The sequence below is a fragment of the Marmota monax genome, unplaced genomic scaffold (assembly GCF_021218885.2).
Source record: "Marmota monax isolate L192 unplaced genomic scaffold, Marmota_monax_Labrador192_F-V1.1 WCK01_AAM20220418_F8-fsc00145, whole genome shotgun sequence".
Classification (NCBI taxonomy): Eukaryota; Metazoa; Chordata; class Mammalia; order Rodentia; family Sciuridae; genus Marmota; species Marmota monax.
This window is the reverse complement of record NW_026695201.1, coordinates 862,298-882,212: the sequence shown is the minus strand read 5'-3', so window position 1 is coordinate 882,212 and position 19,915 is coordinate 862,298. Positions and strand designations below refer to the sequence as shown.

The following is a 19,915-nucleotide window of genomic DNA, read 5'->3' as shown; positions in this document are numbered from 1 at the left end:
ACATTCCTTAATACCAGCTACTCAGGAGGCTGAGACATGAGGATTCCAAGTTGAAGGCCAACCTGGGCAACTTAGGGAGGCTCTGTCTCAAAATGAAAAATAAAAAGGACTGGGGATATAGCTCAGTGGTAAAATTCCCCTGGATTCAATTCCCAGTACCAATAAGGAAATAAATAACCTACTGGTGCTGGTGAGAAAAAGAAACTGCTATACATTGCTGTCAAGAATGTAAATTAGTACAGTCACCATGGAGAATAGTATCAGTATGGAGGCTCCTCAAACAAATTCAAAATAGAGCTACGATATGATTCAGCTACTCCACTTCTGGGTGTTTATCCAAAGGAAAGCAAATCATCATGCCAAAGAGAGACTTAGACACTCATGTTTAGGCAACACTTTTCACAAGAGCTAAGATATGAAATTGACCTAAGTGTCCATCAACAGATAAATGGATTTTTAAAACATGGCATATATACATAATGGAAATTATTAGACCATAAAGAAAATCCTGCCATTTGCAGCAAAATGGATGGGACTGGAGGACATTATAACAAATAAAACAAACGCAGACACTGAAAGACAAGGAGTGCATATTCCCTCTCATATGTGAAAGCTAAAACAATTCAACCTGAATATTGAATAGTGACTAATCAAAGTTTGGAAGGGGCACAGAGGGGAAGATGATAAAAGGAAAATTAGATTAGATCCATGCATGCTATATGTATAGGTGTAGAAATATCACAACAAACCCCACTAATGTGTACAGTTATCATGTTAATAAGTAAGAATAAAATTTGAAATTTAATAAGGAGAAATTCTTTAAAAAATACATATAACCTCTGACCCAGCAATCCCATTTCTATGTATATTCCCTAGAGAAACAAGTGCTTATGTTCATAAAGACATGCACAAACCAGGTGTGGTGGCACTACTTGGGAGGGTGAGGCAGCAGTATCACAAATTTGTGGCCACCCCAAGCAACTTAGCAAGACCCTAACTCAAAATAAAATTTAAAAAGGGTTGGGGGTGTGGTTCAGGAGTAGAGTGCCCCTGGATTGAATCTCCAATACCACCGAGAAAAAAAAAAATGTACAAAAAATGCTTAAAGTAGCATTATTCAAAATAGCTAAAATCTGGCAACAATTAAATGTCCATTTATAGTAGAATGGGTAAACTGCTGTGTATTCACATGACTTAATACTACACAGCAATGAAAGTGTTGAACTACTGTTACATGCACAAACATGATAAATATCACAGAAATAATGTTCAACAACAACAAAAAAAAGGCAGACATAAAATAGTACTTACCATTAAGATTCCGGTAATGTGAAGTTCAAAAACAGAATTAAAACTAATATAATGTGGTAGAGATCAGAATGTTGATTGCCTTTAAAAGGTTACTGATTGGAAAGGGCATCCATGAGGGAGACTTCTTGGTGCTGAAATATATTTTTATAAGAGTAGTGGGTCAATTTTGGATTTCTTCCACAATGGAGATTCTAAAACAGAAAGGAAGGTCTATATCAGCATTGGGAGCTTTAAAGGTAGAACTTTATTTGGGGGCACTAGGAAGGGTAAAACAGGAAAGGATGGAAACTCAATACAGTGATGTTATCAGCCTTGTCACCTCCATGAAAAACTGAGATCCGACTCACTGGAAGCTTCCGATCCTCCATACAGACTGTGCCTCTGACTTTTCTACCTGAGAGATGAGAAGAGCACATTTTCATGACCTCCCATCCATTAACAGACCAGGTATTATCTCCCTGACACTTGCAGTTCCGGGAGTTCACAAATGCTCAGTGGCTTCTCTCAGGTGTCCCCATCACATTGCAGGAAAAGTCTTGGGGCAAAGGTGCAGAGGGCGGGCGATGCAGCTGGAGTGAGCCTGTCACAATGGCTTCCGTGGGGATGGTACAGAGGTGTCTGCCACTATCATGTTATGTTGATGAATTATATATATGTATGTAGCACAAAAATAAATAAATATTTAAAAGTAAAAAAAAAAAAAAATCAATCTTTTTTTTTTCCCCCCTAAGAAAGCTTCAATACTCTAGTCTTACAGCCTTGGTTTAACTGTTTAGCACTCGCGCCACCTTGTGGTGAAATATGAACATCCACAAGCTACAGCAGGTGTTCAAAGAGAAAATGGGCTGTTTCACTCTGTTCCAAACTGATATTCTGGTGCCTGCTATATAGAATGCTCACCTGCAGTGACAGCTGTTTGTCTGTTAGGACCATTTTCTTAACCCCCTACTTTAAGATGAACAGGAAAACTCAATGTGGTACTTTTAAGTAAACTGTATTGGTGTGGGGAGCTTTGTAGGTGAGAAAACAGTGCTTAAATGGAGGATTTTATCTGCCTCTGGGCTATTTTTCCTATATTTTCTTCCACAGTTATGGTTAGCCTTAAATAAGATTTGCAGACTGTGTTTGTAATCTAAACAAGCCTAATTCCTCCAGTCTTCTGGAGATCACTATGTTCTTAAATCTCCTTATCTATGACAAGGGTCTGGGGTTGTAGTTCAATTGCAGAGCGTTTGCCTAGTACGTGTGAAGCACTGGGTTCAATCCTCAGCATCACATAAAAATAAACAAATAAGATAAAAGTATGCTGTCCATCTACAACTACAAAAAAAATTTTAAGTATCTATGACAAAATATACCAAATGAATTCCATTAATCAAACTAATTCTATTATTTTAAAACCACAATTAAATAATTTCTACCTTTCCCAATTGTATTTATGCTATATTCATTGTGATAAATTATTTTATATAAGACTTTTACATTTTATATAAAAAGTACACAGTAAATAACTGATGCATCAAATATTGAATATAAAGGTTTTGTGCATTTCCTTCTGTAGCCATTATTTCTATGAAATGTAATTTTATTAGATTGAATTGTTCCTAGAAGTCATTTTATCCACTCTAACATGTATTCTGTATTGGTTTTTGCCAGGATTCATATTTATTTAAGATTTTAGATAAAGCAAAAATGGTTTCTTAACTAATTGTTGCACTTCTCATCAGACATTCTCTAATTGCCTTTTGTCCTGAATTGGATTATAACATTGCTAATTTGCTTCTCCAACAGACTTTGCAAACTGTATACTAACTAGGCCCTCTGGACTGAGAAAGGGCACAGAACACAATTAAATATTCTCTGTTTTATACACTACTGAGCCACTTGCAAACATATGTAGGATTATTGCTTTTCAGACTTAATGGTTTTAATTCCTTCTTAATAATATGGAAACATCCAGTGCAATGCTGAATAGAAATGATGAACACAGACGTTCTTGCTTTCCTCCGAATCTTAGAAGCATAAAATGCTAACATTCATATCGCGTTATAGTTTTTGTTGTTCTTTATCAAACTAGGACATTTCCTTCAATTCCTAATTTACTGAGAGTTCTTCCCATAAACAGATATTGATTGTTTGAACTCTTTTATTTCTGTTGAGATGAATACATGATTATTCCTCTATGATCTATCAAGATGATTAATTATGCTGTTTGATTTTTAAATATTAAGCCTATGTTCCTGTTCTGGGATAAGTTTCACATGCCCATGATAAAATACCTTTAGATACATTACGAGATTTTGTTAAGTTTTGTTAAGAATTTTTGTATCTAAATTTATGAGAAATATTGGGCTGTAATTTTTTGTTATAATTTTATTGTAAGTTATTGATGTTAGGAATAGCTGACCTCATAAAGCAAATTGGGAACTGCTGCCATCTCTGTTTTTACAATGAATTTATGTAAAACTGTGATTTTTTTCTCTTTTAAATGTTGTTAGAATTCACTGAGCTAAGACATTTCTTTAGTGGGAGGATTTTTAATAATATATGTAGTAGTAGTATTTATTTACTTATTTGATCTACTATATATTTGATATTTATTGTTTTAATAGCAAATTACCAAGGAGCTAACAGATGTTCACTTTTTTCTTGTCTCAGTTTCAGTAAAGTTGTGTTCTTTAAAGTATTTTTTTCATTTAATTTATATTTTCAATTATATTACCATGATATTTTCATTATATTCCCAGCTTATCCTTTTAATAATAGATTGTAGTAATACCTTTTCGTTTATTATTAATATTTGTTATTTGATGTTTTTTTTCTTTTTCTTTTTCTTTTTTAAGGTACTGGAAATTTAACACAGCGTTGCTTTACCACTGAGTTACATGCTCAGTCTTTTTTCTTTTTATTTATTTATTTATTCATTTATTCATCTACTTTTTTGAGACAGAGTCTCACTAAATTGCCTAGGCTGGCCTAGAATTTGTAATCCTTCCACCTCAGCCTCTCCGGTATCTGTGAATACGGTTGTGTGCCACTGTATCCGGCTTCTTGACCATTTTTGCTAGAGAGACATCAATTTTATTAATCTTATCAAGGTGCTGTTTAATTTTCAAATATTCTGAGTACTTTCTAGATGTCTTATTGTTAGTGGTTTCAAATTTATTTCCCTTGTGATCAGAAAACATACTCAGTAATATCAATCCTTCCATATTAATTGAAATTTCTTTTACAGCCCAACATGTGTCCTACTACAAAGAATCTTCTGTATGTGTTGGAAGAGAACGTGGCTACTAATGACCAATAACGGGGAGGAGGGGGGAATAGAAGCTCATTGGATTAAACAAACAGAAGGAAGAGGAGGAAGGGGGGATGGGAATAGAAAAGACATTAGAATTAATCGGACATGACTTTCCTATGTTCATATACAAATACATGAACTCTGTAATTCCACATCATGTAAAGCCACAAGAATGGATCTTAATTAGAATAAGTTATACTCCACATATGTATAATACATCAAAATACATTCTAAGTTCATGTATACCTAAAAAACAAATAAAGAAAGAAAACATATATTCAGAATTTTGTCAGGTATAAAGTCAAACAGTTGTATATTGGGTCATGTTGGTTGATATTACTGTTCAAATCTTCTTGAGTCTCACTGATTTTATTTACTTATTCCATCAATTGCTGAGAGAAGAGTATGCTTTAAAAAAAACTCCAACCACTATTTTGATTTAATTATTTCTCCCTTTGTTTCTGTTGATCTCTTCATTATGAATTTTAATTTTTTTTTTATTTTTAGGTTCATTAACATTGAGGATTTTTAGGTCTTCTATATGAATTGTTTTATCACTGTGAAAAATTCTACTCATTGAATATTGTCAATTCTTTCCAGTCCCCCTTGTATATTTGAGTTTACAACTTGCATTCTCTTTACCCTGAAGGACTTCCTTGAACATTTCTTTGTTTCTTTTTGTACTGAGGATTGAACCCAGGGCCTTGCACATGCTAGACAAGCAGGCTACCAATGAAGTGTACGCCTAGGGTCTTGGTAAGTTGCACTGGCTGGCCTTAAACTTGCAGATCATCCTGCCTCAGCCTCCCAAGTAGCTAGGTTATAAGCATCTTTTAGCATTTTTCAGGAGGTCTGCTGGCAATAAATCCTCTCAGCTTTCATTAAGCATAAGACATCACTTTATTTTTAAATTTTTTAAAAATATTTTTTAGTTGTAGTTGGACACAATACCTTTATTTTATTTATTTATTTTTATGTGCTGAGTATCGAACCCAGTGTCTAGCACGTGCTAGGCGAGCGCTCTACCACTGAACCACAGCCCCAGCCGTAAAATTATTTTGATGGATGTATAATTCTAATAGGTGAGTTGCTTTTGTTTGTTGGGTTTCCACATTTTATTTATTCTATTACATGCTAGTTTACATTTTTGAAGAAAAGCCAACTGCAAGTCTTCTCATTGTTCCCACGTATGTGCTCTGTGCTGCTTCTAGGGTTTTTTTCTTTATCTTTGGTTTTCAGCAGTTTGACTTTGACACTCTTTGATACAGTTTTCTTTGTATTTATTCTGCTTTGAATTCACTGGAATTTGGGGGTCTTTGGGGTGGCTGGGGGGGAGTCGTTTGCTTTTTGTTTGTTTAGTGTGTAGTGCTAGGAGAACCTCGGGCCCCATGCATGCTAGGCCAGGGCTTCATTCTACTGAGCTACCTCCCATCCCTCACTAGGATTTTTGAATTGATCGTTTTCATGGACTTGGGGAAAAAATAGTCATTACTTCAAAATTAGTCATTTTTTCAAAAAATATCATTTCTGCTTGGGCACAGTGGCACACACCTGTAATCCCATCAACTCAGGAGGTTCAGGAGGCTGAGGCAGGAGGATCATGAGTTCAAAGTCAACTTCAGCAACTTAGCAAGACCCCATCTCAAAAAAATAAAATAAAATAGAAGGTTGGGAGATGTAGCTCAGTGCTAAAGCACCCCCCGGATGAATTTCCAGTACAATTATTATAACACAAGTCATAGATGATGTTTTAATCTGTCAGCATTTTTTCCTCAGTGTTCTCTTTTGAATAATTTCTATTGACCTTTCTTCAAGATCCTTGATTCTTCTTTCACAGTGTTTGTTCCATTGTTAAGGTCAACTGCTATGTTTTTGCTTTTTGGACTCATTCTATTAGGTTAGTTTTTTGTTTTTTAAGTTTCCTTTCATTTTTATGAGATTCCCCATATTTACCTGCTTGTTTCATCTCTGCTTATAAATTTCCAAGTGGATTTTTTTATGTTTTATTGATATTTTTTTTAAATGACGGTAGAATGCATTACAATTCTTATTACACATATACAGCACAGTTTTTCATATCTCTGGTTGTATACAAAGTATGTTGACACCAATTCGTTTCTTCATACATGTACTTTGTTTAATGATGTCCATCACATTCCACCATCCTTGCTTGTCCCCTGCCCCCTCCCTTTCCCTCCCACCCCTCTTCCCTATCTAGAATTCATCTATATAATTTTCTGCCAGTTCTGGTTTCTGAGTTGTCTATGATTTTTTTATTGATTGACTTTTGTATTTTGTATGGGTCTCATTTCCACATAAATGAATTTAGAAGCATTTCCTGGTATACTGAACATCATACTCCAATGATGTACAATTTAGATGCTAAGCAACTTAGGATGGGCTTACAACCCAATAAACCCATCATAAGTGGAAAACATCTTAAGTCAAGAATGCATTTAATGCAACAAACCTATGAACTTTGCAGCTTGGCCACAGAGTACACTGCAGAGTGTCAGCTGTTCACCCTTGTGGTCACGTGGCTGCCTGGGAAGGACAGCTCACAGCTGCTGCCCAGGGTCTAGAGAAAGTATTGTGCTGCATATCACCAGCCTGTAAAGAGATCGAAATTCAAAGTACAGCTCCTTCTGAATGTGTATCATTGTCACATCATTGTAAAGTTGTAAGATCATAAGTCAAACCATGGTAAGTCAGAGACCTTTTGTATGTAGATAATAGTGGAGACTGAGTTACACAACGTTTTTGATTTGTTTTTTTATTACCAAACTTGTACAATCTCCTTGTTCTGTATCATTGATAAAGTAGGGAGGTGATCATTTGGATTTCACCAACTATCTAGCTAATCTTGGACAAGGAAGCCATGTTTAAGATTGAATTTACTGCTGGTTAGCCTTTCCTCACAATGCCACAGCTGTTCCTGCCCGAGTCTAATTTCCTTCATTTTTTTCAATGTGTGACCCTGGAGTATGGTGTGGGTTGGCACTCAGTTTCACATTTTGAATCAGAAGTAGAAGAGCCCCTCATTTCCAATCTCCTCAAGAATAAATAAGACTAGAGAGTATTCTTCTACTTTTTAGCCACTGAGATTACAGGCATGGACCATACCATGCCCGACTAGGTCAAGTACATTTCTGCTGCATTTGGGAGGTTTCTACACTCCATTCTCCCTGCTCTCCACCAATATTGCCAGTACCTCTCTGTCAGTCTGGCAAGCTTTCTCCTCCACCTGTGCCTCCAGAATCTGTCACTTCTCAATGACTTCATTTTCTGAACTTTGCATCCACCACCCTTCAGTGTTTCATGGACAAGTTTGAGTTTTACAACATCTTAAGGGGTTGTGTTCTTGTTTTTATTTTGTGCATTGCCATAAGAGTGAATATCTTCCACCTTTTTCCACATCATAGTCACAAAGCTGTTTGTGTTTCAATTGTAGCCAGGCTGTAAAAAAAAAATTATACTTTCCTTATTTTGTCTATAACTGATATGGCTTTCCTTATAATTATCTCTCCTGCTGGGTAGCAAGTGTGTCTTGAAGTGTAGTTGTGTTTAAAACTCTGGAATTCAGGATTTTGTTTTTCTGTCGGGAACCTTGGAGCTCCCGCTACTGCACACACAGAACACAGAGGGGACATGTTCTCTGGGGCTCTGTTTGACTCCAAATGGGAGATCTCCACCCACACTCCTTCCAAAGCAAACACAGAGGGCTGGGTTTGTAGCTCAGTGGTAGAGCACTTGCCTAGCCCATGGGAGGCACTGGGTTCTATCCACATACAAATAAATAAATAAGATAAATGTATTATGTCCATCTAGAAAAATATTTTTTTAAAAAAAGCAAACAGAGACATAACTAAGGAACAAATGAAAACATAAACAACAGCTCAGCCTGGAGCTGCACAGCAGAGGAGAGAGACTCGGGCTTTGAAGGCATAGAGCTCAATCCAAAACAGTAGAACACTAAGGCAAAAACAGCAGAAAATAGAGCAGCCAGCAACTGAGAGTTTCAGGGAGCCGGTCTCCATGTGCAAAATGAAAAGAAAGCATGGATACCCTGCAATGAATTCCCCTAGGAAATCTGTTAGCGGCATATTCATCCTTGAAACAGCAAGAAAGTGAGAGCTAAGTCCTAAGCCACCGAACCTGAGATGTCATTAGTCAGCAGTGTTCATTTGGGATGTCACACAGACTATTCTGCAAAATCATGCTGACGTTTTAAAATCAGACATGTCACATAAAATTCCAGATTTCCAGTCTTCTTGGGAAATACAGATTACAGCCAAGCTAGAGTTTGACTTTGTACTTGACAACAGGCCACCGCAGCTGCCACCTTGGCACAGGATATGAGCTTCCCAGCTCAAGACAGATTCCATCACTCAGAGGCCAACACATGCACTTCCACCCTAGTCCCTGTATCTCCGCATTGCATGCAGGTAAACACGGGAGTTTGCACTGCTGTTTGTACAGAATCACTTGTAACAGAAGGAAAAAGAACTTAAACTCTTTTAGATAAATGCTAAAAGAGGAGGTGATTATTTTTGTTACTTCTCCAAGACCACGCTCACTTCACACTCAGTTCCTGAGCAGGGGAAAACTACAGTCCTGGGAGCTTGATGCTTGGCCTCCAGAGAGGCAGGTGGCCAGGAGACTCACAGGAAGTCTTCATAGGAGCTGTGAGGGAGTAGAAACAGAGACACCTTTAGGAAAACAGGAACAGGGGATGGAGAAGAGAGAATGAGGGAAGGAGCAGATGGAAGGGGAGACTTACCTGCGTTTCCTAATCCAGAAGGTTAAGCCTAGAATGAGCATAAAGAGGAACACCAGACAGGTCACCACCAGGAGGACCAAGCCTACAGAGGTGTGGGTCCCATCTGCATGGGGGAAAACAAGGTGTGTGTCAGCACAGGACCCTTCCAGGTATCAAGTTCCCTGGCCTAGCACATGTGAGGGGGCCAGGTACTGCTTATTCCCCACCACCACCATGGATTTAAAGCATCAACTTCTATTCCTCAGGAGTTTCGACTCCCCACCTTTTCACAGGGTCTAGGCACCTGCACTACAGTTCATTTCACTATATAATAACGTAGCGTACAATTTCCTCATTTGTAAAATAAAATAACAGTAACTGCTTCAAAAGAGAGTGGTGATGATGCTCAGGTAAAGCACTGGATGCAGCGTTGCCTGGCCCCACGCAGGAAGCACTCAGTATACCACAGCTCTCCTTGTTAACCTGCTTTTCATAAGTCCCTGATCCCCATTCTGCTGGGAAATGAGTTTCCCAGAATTCTGTTTTCATTTTATATGCAGTGCTGCTGGTTGAATCCCAGAGTCTGGGACAAACCACTGAGCTGCATCCCTAGCCCTTATCTTTTATTTTGAGACAAGGTCTCCCTAATTTGGCTAGGCTGGCCACCTACTTGGAATTCTCCTGCATCAGCCTCCCCAACAGCTGGGAATACAGATGAGTGCTGTCATGCCCAGCTTCCAGGGATTTATTATTTGCCAATAACTTCCAGATCTCTAAGATTATCAATCCCATTTCATCTTGTATTAATACATCAGATCTCAGTCCCATTTTTTTCCTTTCTGTGTCTGGAATCCATCCTTCTAGCCCTCCTAGTTGGTGTGCCAATTTCATCCTTCACAGTCGCTCCCTCTATGCTTCAGAACCACCTGTCTCCATTTCCAACAGAGCCCCAGCCCTTTCTCACCCCAGTGGAGGACGAGGTCCTGCCCTCCTAGGCTGCTGTGCTTCACCCTGCAGGCCAGGCCAGCCAGCTCCCCAGCTGCCACATCCAGGGTTGCTCGGAGATGCCACGTCTCATCACCATTGGGCAGGATGTCACCTCTCTGAGTGCCCTGCTGCTCCTGTTCCCCTTGCATCCACATCACCCACACGGGCTTTGGGTAGAAGCCAGACATGTGGCACACCGGCAGCAAACGGCCAGGCCCAGGACTCGGGCCACTGGACAGCCAGGCCTCGGGCTTCACTGTATCCAATAAGGGATGAGGAAACCATAAGGTGAGAACTCTGCATCAGAGGTCCCAGGCCTCCTCCAAGGTTCATGCTCCCCAAAGGTCCACTTCTGGAGGTGGAGTCTCCAGGTAGCTTTGATCCCTTTGTTACCTTGCCCAGGAGACCCATCCCTCATCTCCTTCCCCTCCCCTGATCCCAGTGCCCTATAAATGCCTCACCTCCTACTCTAACACCCTGAGCTCAGCTGGAGCACACATCATGTCTCAAACATTGTCTGAATCAATTCTGACCCACAGTCTTGATTTAATTCAACTCATGGAACCCAGCAGGTATTCAATGATTGATGGTGGGTGATATGAAAATATACCCTCAATGTCAACATACCTTATATATAATCAGAAATATGATAAATTATTGAATAATGGTGTATTAAGAATTGTAGTGCAAAAATAAATAAGTAAATAAATAGAAAATATACCCTCAAGCCTTATTCATCCTTTCCTGTGTCCTGCTCTTTCTCTGATGCTTAAAGGAAAGCAAACCAACTGAGCAGTGATGCACAACTGTAATCCCAGCAGCTCAGGAGGCTGAGGCAGGAGGATCTGGAGTTCAAAGCCATCCTCAGAAAAAAGTGAGGTGCTAAGCAACTCAGTGAAACCCTGTTCTCTAAATAAATACAAAATGGGCTGGGGATGTGGATCAGAGGTCGAATGCCTCTGAGTTCAATTCCAGCACCCCAAAAAAATAATAAAATGAAATGAATTTTTTAAAATGGAAAGAAAACCCTTGGATGGCAAAACCGAGAGGAGTCAGAGTGTAGGGTAGATGGAGAGGACAGAAGGCTGACCTTGCTTCTCCAGTTCTGACTTCCCTGTCTCTAGGAGGCCATTCACAAATTGGGGGCAGATGTCATTGAGGAGCCACTGCACTGTTTCCTTTGTCCCTTTGTCCTGGTTGAGCACTTTGATGACCAAATCTACCCTCTGGGGGCCCTGTGGGGCAGGCTCCCAAGCAGTTCCCTGGAAACTCAGGATATATTCTCCTTGATATGCTACATGGAGAAAGTGTTCTGAGACGTTCCCAGGGTGCACCTCACAGCCACCAGACAGCTGCAGCTCCATGGGATCTGTGGAGAGAAACGTGCAAAACTCAAATGAGCTTTAAAGGACTGAAAGGGATGAAGGAGAAGAGACTGGTACTGGGGTTACACGGGGGACCCACAGTGGAAGGAAATGAGAGTGGGTGGCCTGATGCCTGAAACTGGGGCCCGGCCAGGCAGAAGTGCAAGTGCTCAGAGGGGGAGAAAGCAGACAACCTCATCCCCTCTCCCAGCAGGACTTCCATGCCCATTCTCACACTGTGGCGCCTGCCCTGGATCCATCCGCTCAACTCACACTCTAAGGACAGCATTTTGGCGAATTCCTGTATGTCCCTGGTGAAGCTGCTTCGAAAAACCCGAAATATATTCTGCAGGTGGACCCACTGCTGGCTGCTGAAGGTGCCCTGGGCCCAGGGCTTCACAAAGCTGATGGTGTCTGAGGCATTGCTCCAACTGTGCGTCTGCAGCTCCCCCAACTGGATTAAGGCGTCAGTGCGCATCCAGCTGCTGTTAGTGAAGGAGGAGATCTGGAGATAGCGGAAGAGGACACTCCTTCGCAGGACTGGGGACAAGAAGACTGGGTGAGTACAGCAAATGGCCTACGGAGCAGACAGCACAAGGAGAGGAAGGAAGCAAAGCAGATGGTGAGTCCAGGAGGGTCAGCTGGGGTGCGCCTACCCTGACCCGCACCGCGCTAGGAGCCAGAGACCCCACAGTCTCTGGTGCATTTGTGCGCGCCGGGCTCCGCGGCCCAGCGCTCATCCCCTCGTCCAGGGGAGCCTTTCCCTAAGTCTCAAGCCCGCTCCCCCTCTTGGTCCTTTAGCGCCAGGATTCGGGCACCCTGGGCCACTCACCGTCAGAGCTTCCCCACACCTGCGGGAGCACCCACAACAGCAGGAACCAGCTGCACCCCAAGCCGCGGAGTCTGGGACCTTGCGGGCTCCGCCCTTCCCAGGGCGCTGCCCTCCACGCCACGCCCCCAGCAGCCTTGTGCGCTCCGCTTTTGGAGGGGACCCCAGCCAAGTCCCAGGCACATCTCAGGCAGCCGCCCCGCTCCTGCTGGGGTGCGTTTTACTCTTCTGCTAGACTGTCGCCCTAGCCCCTATGGGTTTCGTCTGCAAGGAGTCCCTGCTGGAATGGGAGGAGTCCCGAAGCAGTCGCTCACTTCACTGGGTTGCACAACCAACTCACTTTCCCAGGATCTGTCTCAATGAAGAAGGAATATCAAACAGCACCTGCAGCACTTTGCAACTGTTATCTGTTAAAAGAGGACATTGGGTGTATCTGTTTTACCACTGCGACAGTGCCAAAAAAAAAACAAAAAAAATTTTTTTGAAAGAATTTGGTTTAGCGGTGTGGGTCGCCAAGTGGAGAGACTATGGGTGATTTTGATTTGTTTTACACTTTTAAGTTTTCAAAAAAAAAAAAAATCTACAAGTGAATCTATACATTGACCATAAACTACAACATTAAAACCAATTTTCTCAGTGTCCCGAGGTAGAATAAAAGACATAGGATAGGTACAAAGGAGACAAGGGATAAAAATCAAGAGTGGCCTGGATTTAAGGTTCAGATTTAAAGTCCACGTTCACATGGATTAAAAGTGCAGGTTTCAAAGTCACTTTCACGTACTCTGATTACAAACAGCACTGCTCCAGCCATTATTAGTCCTCACCCACAGGACCTTAAATAACGTCTTTCCTCACCTGGACCCACAAGAAAAAAATGGGTCTGAGAAATGCCTTTGCTCAACAAGTAGATATTCTTACAACTCATACATTGAGAATTGATTAGTCATCTATATGTCACTCTGCATCAAACCCTCAATGTTACACCAATGTAGTAATATTTAAGTTCACATGCAGAACAATGAACCCCCCCCCCGGGGGGGGTTGCAAAAAGCGATTTCTCTTCAAAAATAAATCAGAAAAGAAAATAATGCCTATTGGGTAATTGTTAACCTTTCCACTTACTGTCACAAAGCAGGACTAAACCACCCTCTTAGATCATGTCCCTGTACTACAAAGAGTTCACTCAGTTTGGGGAACTTGGTCCCATTTGCTCCCCTCACCAGCTTCCTGTTATAACCACTCTGACCTCAGGCTCTGAGATCAATTTCTCAGGGGAGTCTTCTGAGCCTCCCAGACTGTGAACAAAGGCAGGAGAACTAGGCCAGCCCCACCTGCACTCCTGGCTCCTAACTTGCTTTGCAAACCTTTCTCCCAGCACCTGCAGAGCCTGTCATTATAGAAACATTCATGTGTGTGTCTCTTTCTGTGTGCTCTTGTCAATTAGCTGGAGGGACAGCACATGTAAGGATCACATCTCCTGGCTCCACTTCCTCCCATCTGACCACATGAATACTTCCCTTCCTCCCATACCCCCTGTGTCCCTAGAGAACAGGCATCTGCCCCTCACTCTGAGCAGGGATCCTGGAGATCGCCCTAACCCACCTACCTTACTATAAGGAATTCCCAAAACAGTTTGAAAGAACACAGAAAACTTATTTTTGTAACAAATAAAGGTCTAAGTGATTAAGTGAGAGTTCAAAATAGCCCAAATAGTGGATGGGAAGGGAACTGTGGGCATAGACGTGAGAAGAAAAGTACTGAGGACTGAATTGGAGCAAATTATATTCCATGCTTGCATAATTATATCAAAATAAACCCCAATATTATGTATAACAGTAATGCAGTAATGAAAAGATTAGAAAAGAAATGGAGTTAATCTGTGTATTAGAGGTTATTTCATATAACTGCAAAGAATAGTGAATGGCTGGGTATCCAGCTAGAAAATGAAGCAATATTGGAAGCTCTGTCCACATGGAGCTGCCTGTACCTCCCTCTGCCATTGATTTCATTGTATATTCTGAGGCCCTGCAGAAAGCATCTCTAAAGAGGTCACGGCAAGGGCAGAACTTTCCCTCTGGTCTTAGCCAAACCTCTACTGGTATCACTGGACTTGGTACTTCCCTCCATTCCTCCTTTCACTTTACTTTGTTCAACTTGCTTTGCAGACCTTTCTCCCAGCACTTCCTTTACTCTATTTGTCTTATCTACTGTTTAATTTTTTATTAGTGCATTATAGGCATAAATAAAGGTGAAATTCACTGTGGTACGTTCACTCGTGTACACAGGATCCTTCATCAGTTTCATTCCACCATTCTTCACATTTTCTGCCTCTCCTCCATCCCTCTCTTCCAACCCCTACCTCTACTCTATTGGTCTCTCTTCTGTTCTGATGAGATTCCTCCTCCCCTTTTTCCCCTTATTTTGGTCTAGCTTCTGCATAAGAAAGAAAACACTTGATCCTTGACTGTATGGGTCTGGCTTATTTCATTTAGCCTGATCCTCTCTGGTTCCAGTCATTTACTGGCAAAAGCTATGACTTCATTCTTCTTTATGGCTGAGTAAAGCTCCACTGTGTACATATACCATGCTTTTGTGATAGTAGGAGCAAATGTGACTCCATTTTGTTTTATGACTTCATCCTGTAAAACAACCATGCCAAGTAGAAGAGTCATGACTGGAGCAAGATGTTCTTTTCCTTTTGCTATAGAAACCTTTAAGAACACAGAACTACCTAATGGGGCATTGTTTCTGTAACTGGGGTGACTGGGCTAACTGTGATTGGTTAGGCTTCCCTCCGCTTGACTGCACTGTCTCGCTTCTGTAACCTGGCTTGCTTGCATTGGCTAGACCCCCTGAACACCCCTTTTGCAGTTTTCAGGCTTATAAGGAGTGCCCTTGCAATTGTTCGGTGCTGATCAGGGGAACAGCTTTATGTTCTGGTCAGCCGCCACCGGTGTGCTTCAATAAAGGCTTGATTCGATTATATGTGAGTGGTCTGGAAGTCAGTTTATGAAACCCTGGGACGAAGCTTTAACTATAACACTTTCTTTAACCATTCATCTGCTGACAGGCATCTGGGCTGGTTCCATAACCTGACTGGTGTGGATTGCACTGCTATAAACATCGATGTGGCTGTATCATGATGGTAGGATGACCTTAGATCTTTATGATATGTGCCAAGGAGCTGTTGAGATCTATTTTGTATATTGTATTTTGTATATTGTATATTGTACACCTTAATTCGTCTATTTGTCCATTCCTATCTTATTACCGTAATGTTTTGATATGGTGGCCTCTGGGTTTAGTATTTTGAATGGCAGACACTCTGACCCCATCATTACATTTTTTTTTCCTATTTTGGAGCCATTTTAATGCTACTTAAAATTTTATTTAACTGAAAAATTCGGGAGCTAATTAATATTTTGTTACATTAAGTGTTCTGAACCGAGAAAGGAATACATCTTTTCACTAATTCAAAATAGTTTTTATCCTTCAGAGAGCTATACAGTTTTTGATATGTGTCTGTACTATTCATATGAAATATATTCCTAAGTATCCTCTTTCTGTTTTTGGATTTTGAATACGTCACTTATTCCCATTTCCATTTCTAGTTGGTTGTAGTTAACACATGCTTTCATTTGTATGTGTTTATCTTTTTTACTTGAATAAACACCTTTATAAATTCTAGCAAATGTTCTTTCAAACAGGGTTGTTTGTTTGTTCTAGGTACATAGTCACATCATTGGTGAAAGGATTCAGTCCATCTCTTCCCCTGTGGGTCCCTCTGCCTCAGCAGCTACTCTTGCTCCAACAGAAGGGTGCACCTCCTGTATCCCCAGAGACTTCAAAGTCCAGAGGAAATTTCAACTGTCACATTCTGTGCCACCTGATGCCCTTGTTTAGAATTAGGCCACAAAGCCTGCATCTTTTTTCTATTTTTAGTTATACATGACAGTAGAATGTATTTTGGCGGAATATACATACATATAGTATATCTTATTCTATTTAGGGTCTGCATTCTTGTGGTCATATACAGTGTGCAAATACAAGGCTAGGAAAGTTATGACCAATTAATTCTACTATATCCTATTCCCCTCTCCCCTCCCTTCCCTTCATTTCACTTTGTCTAATCCAATGGACTTTTATTCTTCTCCTTCCCACTCTCTCTTGTTGTGAGTTAGTATCCACAACAACATTCAGCCTTTGGTTTTGGGGGATTGGCTTATTTCACTTAGCATGGTATTCTCTAATCAATCACCATCAATTTACCAGAAAATGCTATAATTTCATTTTCTTTATTGCTGAATAATATTCATATTTTGAAGGCTATGTTGAATAGGAGTCATGGAAGAGGGCATCCCTGTCTAGTTCCAGTTTAGAGAGAGAGTACTTTCAGTTTTTCTCCATTTAGATTGATTTTGGCCTCAGGTTTAAAATATTTAACTTTTACAATGTTGAGATATGTTCCTGTTATCCCTAGTTTTTCTAGTGTTTGAACACAGAGGGGTGTTGTATTTTGTCAAATACTTTTTCTGCATCTCTTCAGATGATCATATGATTCTTATCTTTAAGTCTATTGATGTGATGAATTTTATTTATTGAGTTTTGTATATTGAACCAATCTTGCATCCCTGGGATGAACCCCCACTTGACTGTGTTTGGCTCTTTTACATATGCTACAAAACCTCCATTATCTGGGGCAGGTTCCCTTGATCATGGTGGTAAGAAATTAACTCAACTTCCTGCTTTCTGCTTAGAGATAAGGGAGACAGCCACCTTCTTCTCTTAGAACCCAAAACATCTCTTTCCCAACTACACAAACCAAGCTAGTCTGGAAAAATTATTTCTCACTTCTTGTTTCTTCAAGAATTTCCATCCATGCCTTTATGTCTCATGTTCACTGCTTAGAGAAGCCCTAGAAAAAAATAACAGAATGATTGGGAAGCTATCTCTCTTTTCTCTCCTGCCACATTCTTCCCCTGAAGCAAAGAGAAACGTGTAGTTAACTTTCATGAATAAAGGGAAGGAAAGAAAAAATGCAAGGAAAGAAATAAAAGCATGTGCTAAAATGCCAAAATATTATCTAACAACATGACTTTAGAATTTTCCAGAAGGGCAGGCATAAAAATTAAATAATAAATAAGCCAAGGAAACACAAACCAACCAAAATGAAAAAGGCCAACTTCCCAGGATCCATTTAATGAATGGCCAATCTCTAATGTCCACTTAACTCAAAGCAGCACAGGAGAATTATGAACAGTGAGCACCAAGGCCCACCCTTGCCTGCTTCCCTGTTCGTAAAATAAAAATAATCGCATTTAGTTTCTGCAAACAGACAAAGAACAGTGAAGGGGCATCCAGGAACTTCTAGTGATCCAGTCTAGAAAGAGTGAATCCATTACGTTACTAAAGTGTTAAGAAAACCAGAGAAGGATTGTATTTTCTCAAAAAGTATATATATATATATATATATATATATATATATATATAGAAAAGCTGTGTTGGTCAGCTCTTTGTGACTAAAATAACTAACAAGAACAACTTAGAAGAAGAAGAGTTTATTTTGAGCTTATGGTTTCAGAGGTTTCCCCCACGCTGTGATGATCCCATTTTTAGGGGCTTGAGGTGAAGTGGGACACCACAGAAGAATGAGGCAGGGGAGGAAAGCTGTGGGCTGTGGAGAGGCCACAAGCACTGCCATGGGCAAGGACAAAGGGGCACAGCTCAACACCTCGGGCCCCAGATGCCAAAGTGAAGCTGCAGGACTCAGCTGCCCAGCTGGGTTTCGAGATTTGTTTCGGTACCATCCTTCTGTCCAGGCCCCTGTTCCTCGAGTTTGGAACGGGCACATTTACCCTGTGCCATTGTGCCTTGGATTGATGTGATTTGCTCTTGACCATTACAGGGGCTCACAGCCAAGGGTTTCCCTGAGTCACAGATGAGACTCTGGACTTGGACTTTGGGGAAATGCTGGAACTAGTAAGACTATGGACAGTCTGGAGATGGACTCATGCATTTTGGGTTGTGAGATGGCATATGTTTGGGGGGACCAGAAATGAAATGCTACAATTGTATATCGGGTGTCCCTCAAAAGCTCTTGAGTTAATGTGGGAATATTCAAAGGTGAAATGATTGGACTGTGAGAGCTCTAACCTAATGGACCTTCCTGGTTTGAATGGACTAAGTGCCAGGTAGCTGTAGGCAGATGCCATGGCTGGAGGAGGTGGGTCACTGAGGCCTGGAAGACTCTGACTTTGCCTTGGCCCCTTACCCCCTCTCTCTGCTTCCTGAGCTGCTCTTCTCCACCACCTCCTCTGGCCATGATGCTCTGCCTCACTTCAGGCCCAGATTCATGGAATCAGTCAACCATGGACGGAACCTCTGCAACCATAAGTCCACAATGAACTTTCCTCCTCTGGTCAGGTATTTTGATCAAAGCTATGAAAAGCTGACAAATGCGAATACTTTTCAAAGTACATATTTTCTGTGAGCTTTCAACAATCCTTGAGCAGCTTCTGGCTGTGAAGTATCTATTGCTCCTTCCTTATTAGACTTTTCTGCCTTTCATTTTCATCTGCCAATTGGAGTATTTTGGCAGATGCTTGGGGAACATTACCTGATTTTTTTATTCTCAGTTTCAATGACTGATTTTCTTGTGGCCTTCCACCATTGCTATCTAAAGACTGTTCTCACTGACACCCTGGTGTCAATTCTTTGTTCATCTTCATGTCCTCTCACTGCCCTCGGCCCTCTGAGGGCTAAAGTATATCCTCACATAGGACAGAGCTACCTCCTGTTTGATTCTGTCAAGCACATCAAGGAAGCATTCAAATGTCCACCCTGTGTTCCAAAGATAAGCCACTGGACATTATAATACTGAAAGCACCCTGTCTGCTTTTTAGAAGAAACTTATTCGCATTAGCAGTTTAGGAGGAAAATGAAATAAGGGGACGTGTTCTTATTGTCATCTTCATTCACCAAACACTTTAGGAATCAATCAATATTGTCATCTCCGTGGAGTATGCAGGATCTCAGAGCATTTGACACTGAATCCATAAAAAGATTTCCACATGGGCCTGTTGTTCAGGATAAGACAAAAAACACATGTAAATAAGTAACAGAAATATATAGTTTTAAAAGATGGGTGAGATTTCTTTTATCTCATCAGGAAAGATCAACTTGTATGGAGCATTTCATACAATAAAAAAAAATATTTTGTTGACGTTGCAAACACTAGTATGCAGAAACTAATGGTTCCAACTACTGGGAAAAACAGAAAGTGAGGACTGTGAACAAATACAGGAACATATTCCAGATAATCACATAACTTTCCTTCCTCTGTCCACTTGGGGACAATTTCAGAT

At 40.7% G+C, this 19,915-nt stretch overlaps 1 protein-coding gene across 1 annotated transcript; it reads right to left on the bottom strand.

The window, feature by feature from the left end:
• Window positions 1–7,359: 7,359 nt before the first annotated feature.
• LOC124082479 (antigen-presenting glycoprotein CD1d) lies at window positions 7,360–12,303 on the bottom strand. Its single transcript, XM_046428881.2, has 5 exons — window positions 11,996–12,303; window positions 11,449–11,727; window positions 10,336–10,614; window positions 9,393–9,495; window positions 7,360–9,295 (listed from the first exon to the last, which is right to left on the bottom strand). The coding sequence occupies exons 1-5, from the start codon at window positions 12,198–12,200 to the stop codon at window positions 9,274–9,276; spliced, it is 888 nt and encodes a 295-aa protein (XP_046284837.2). The 5' UTR covers window positions 12,201–12,303; the 3' UTR covers window positions 7,360–9,273.
• Window positions 12,304–19,915: the final 7,612 nt, after the last annotated feature.

Bases quoted from the DNA above. Each gene is read 5' to 3' on its own strand.
- LOC124082479 (XM_046428881.2), bottom strand. From the start codon at position 12,200: ATGCGCACTGACGCCTTAATCCAGTTGGGGGAGCTGCAGACGCACAGT. The intron at 11,728-11,995 runs GTGAGTTGAGCG...TTCTCTCCACAG, and splicing joins CAAAATGCTGTCCTTAGAGT to ATCCCATGGAGCTGCAGCTG. The intron at 9,496-10,335 runs GTGAGAAAGGGC...TCCCCCATGCAG, and splicing joins GGACCTCGTCCTCCACTGGG to ATGGGACCCACACCTCTGTA.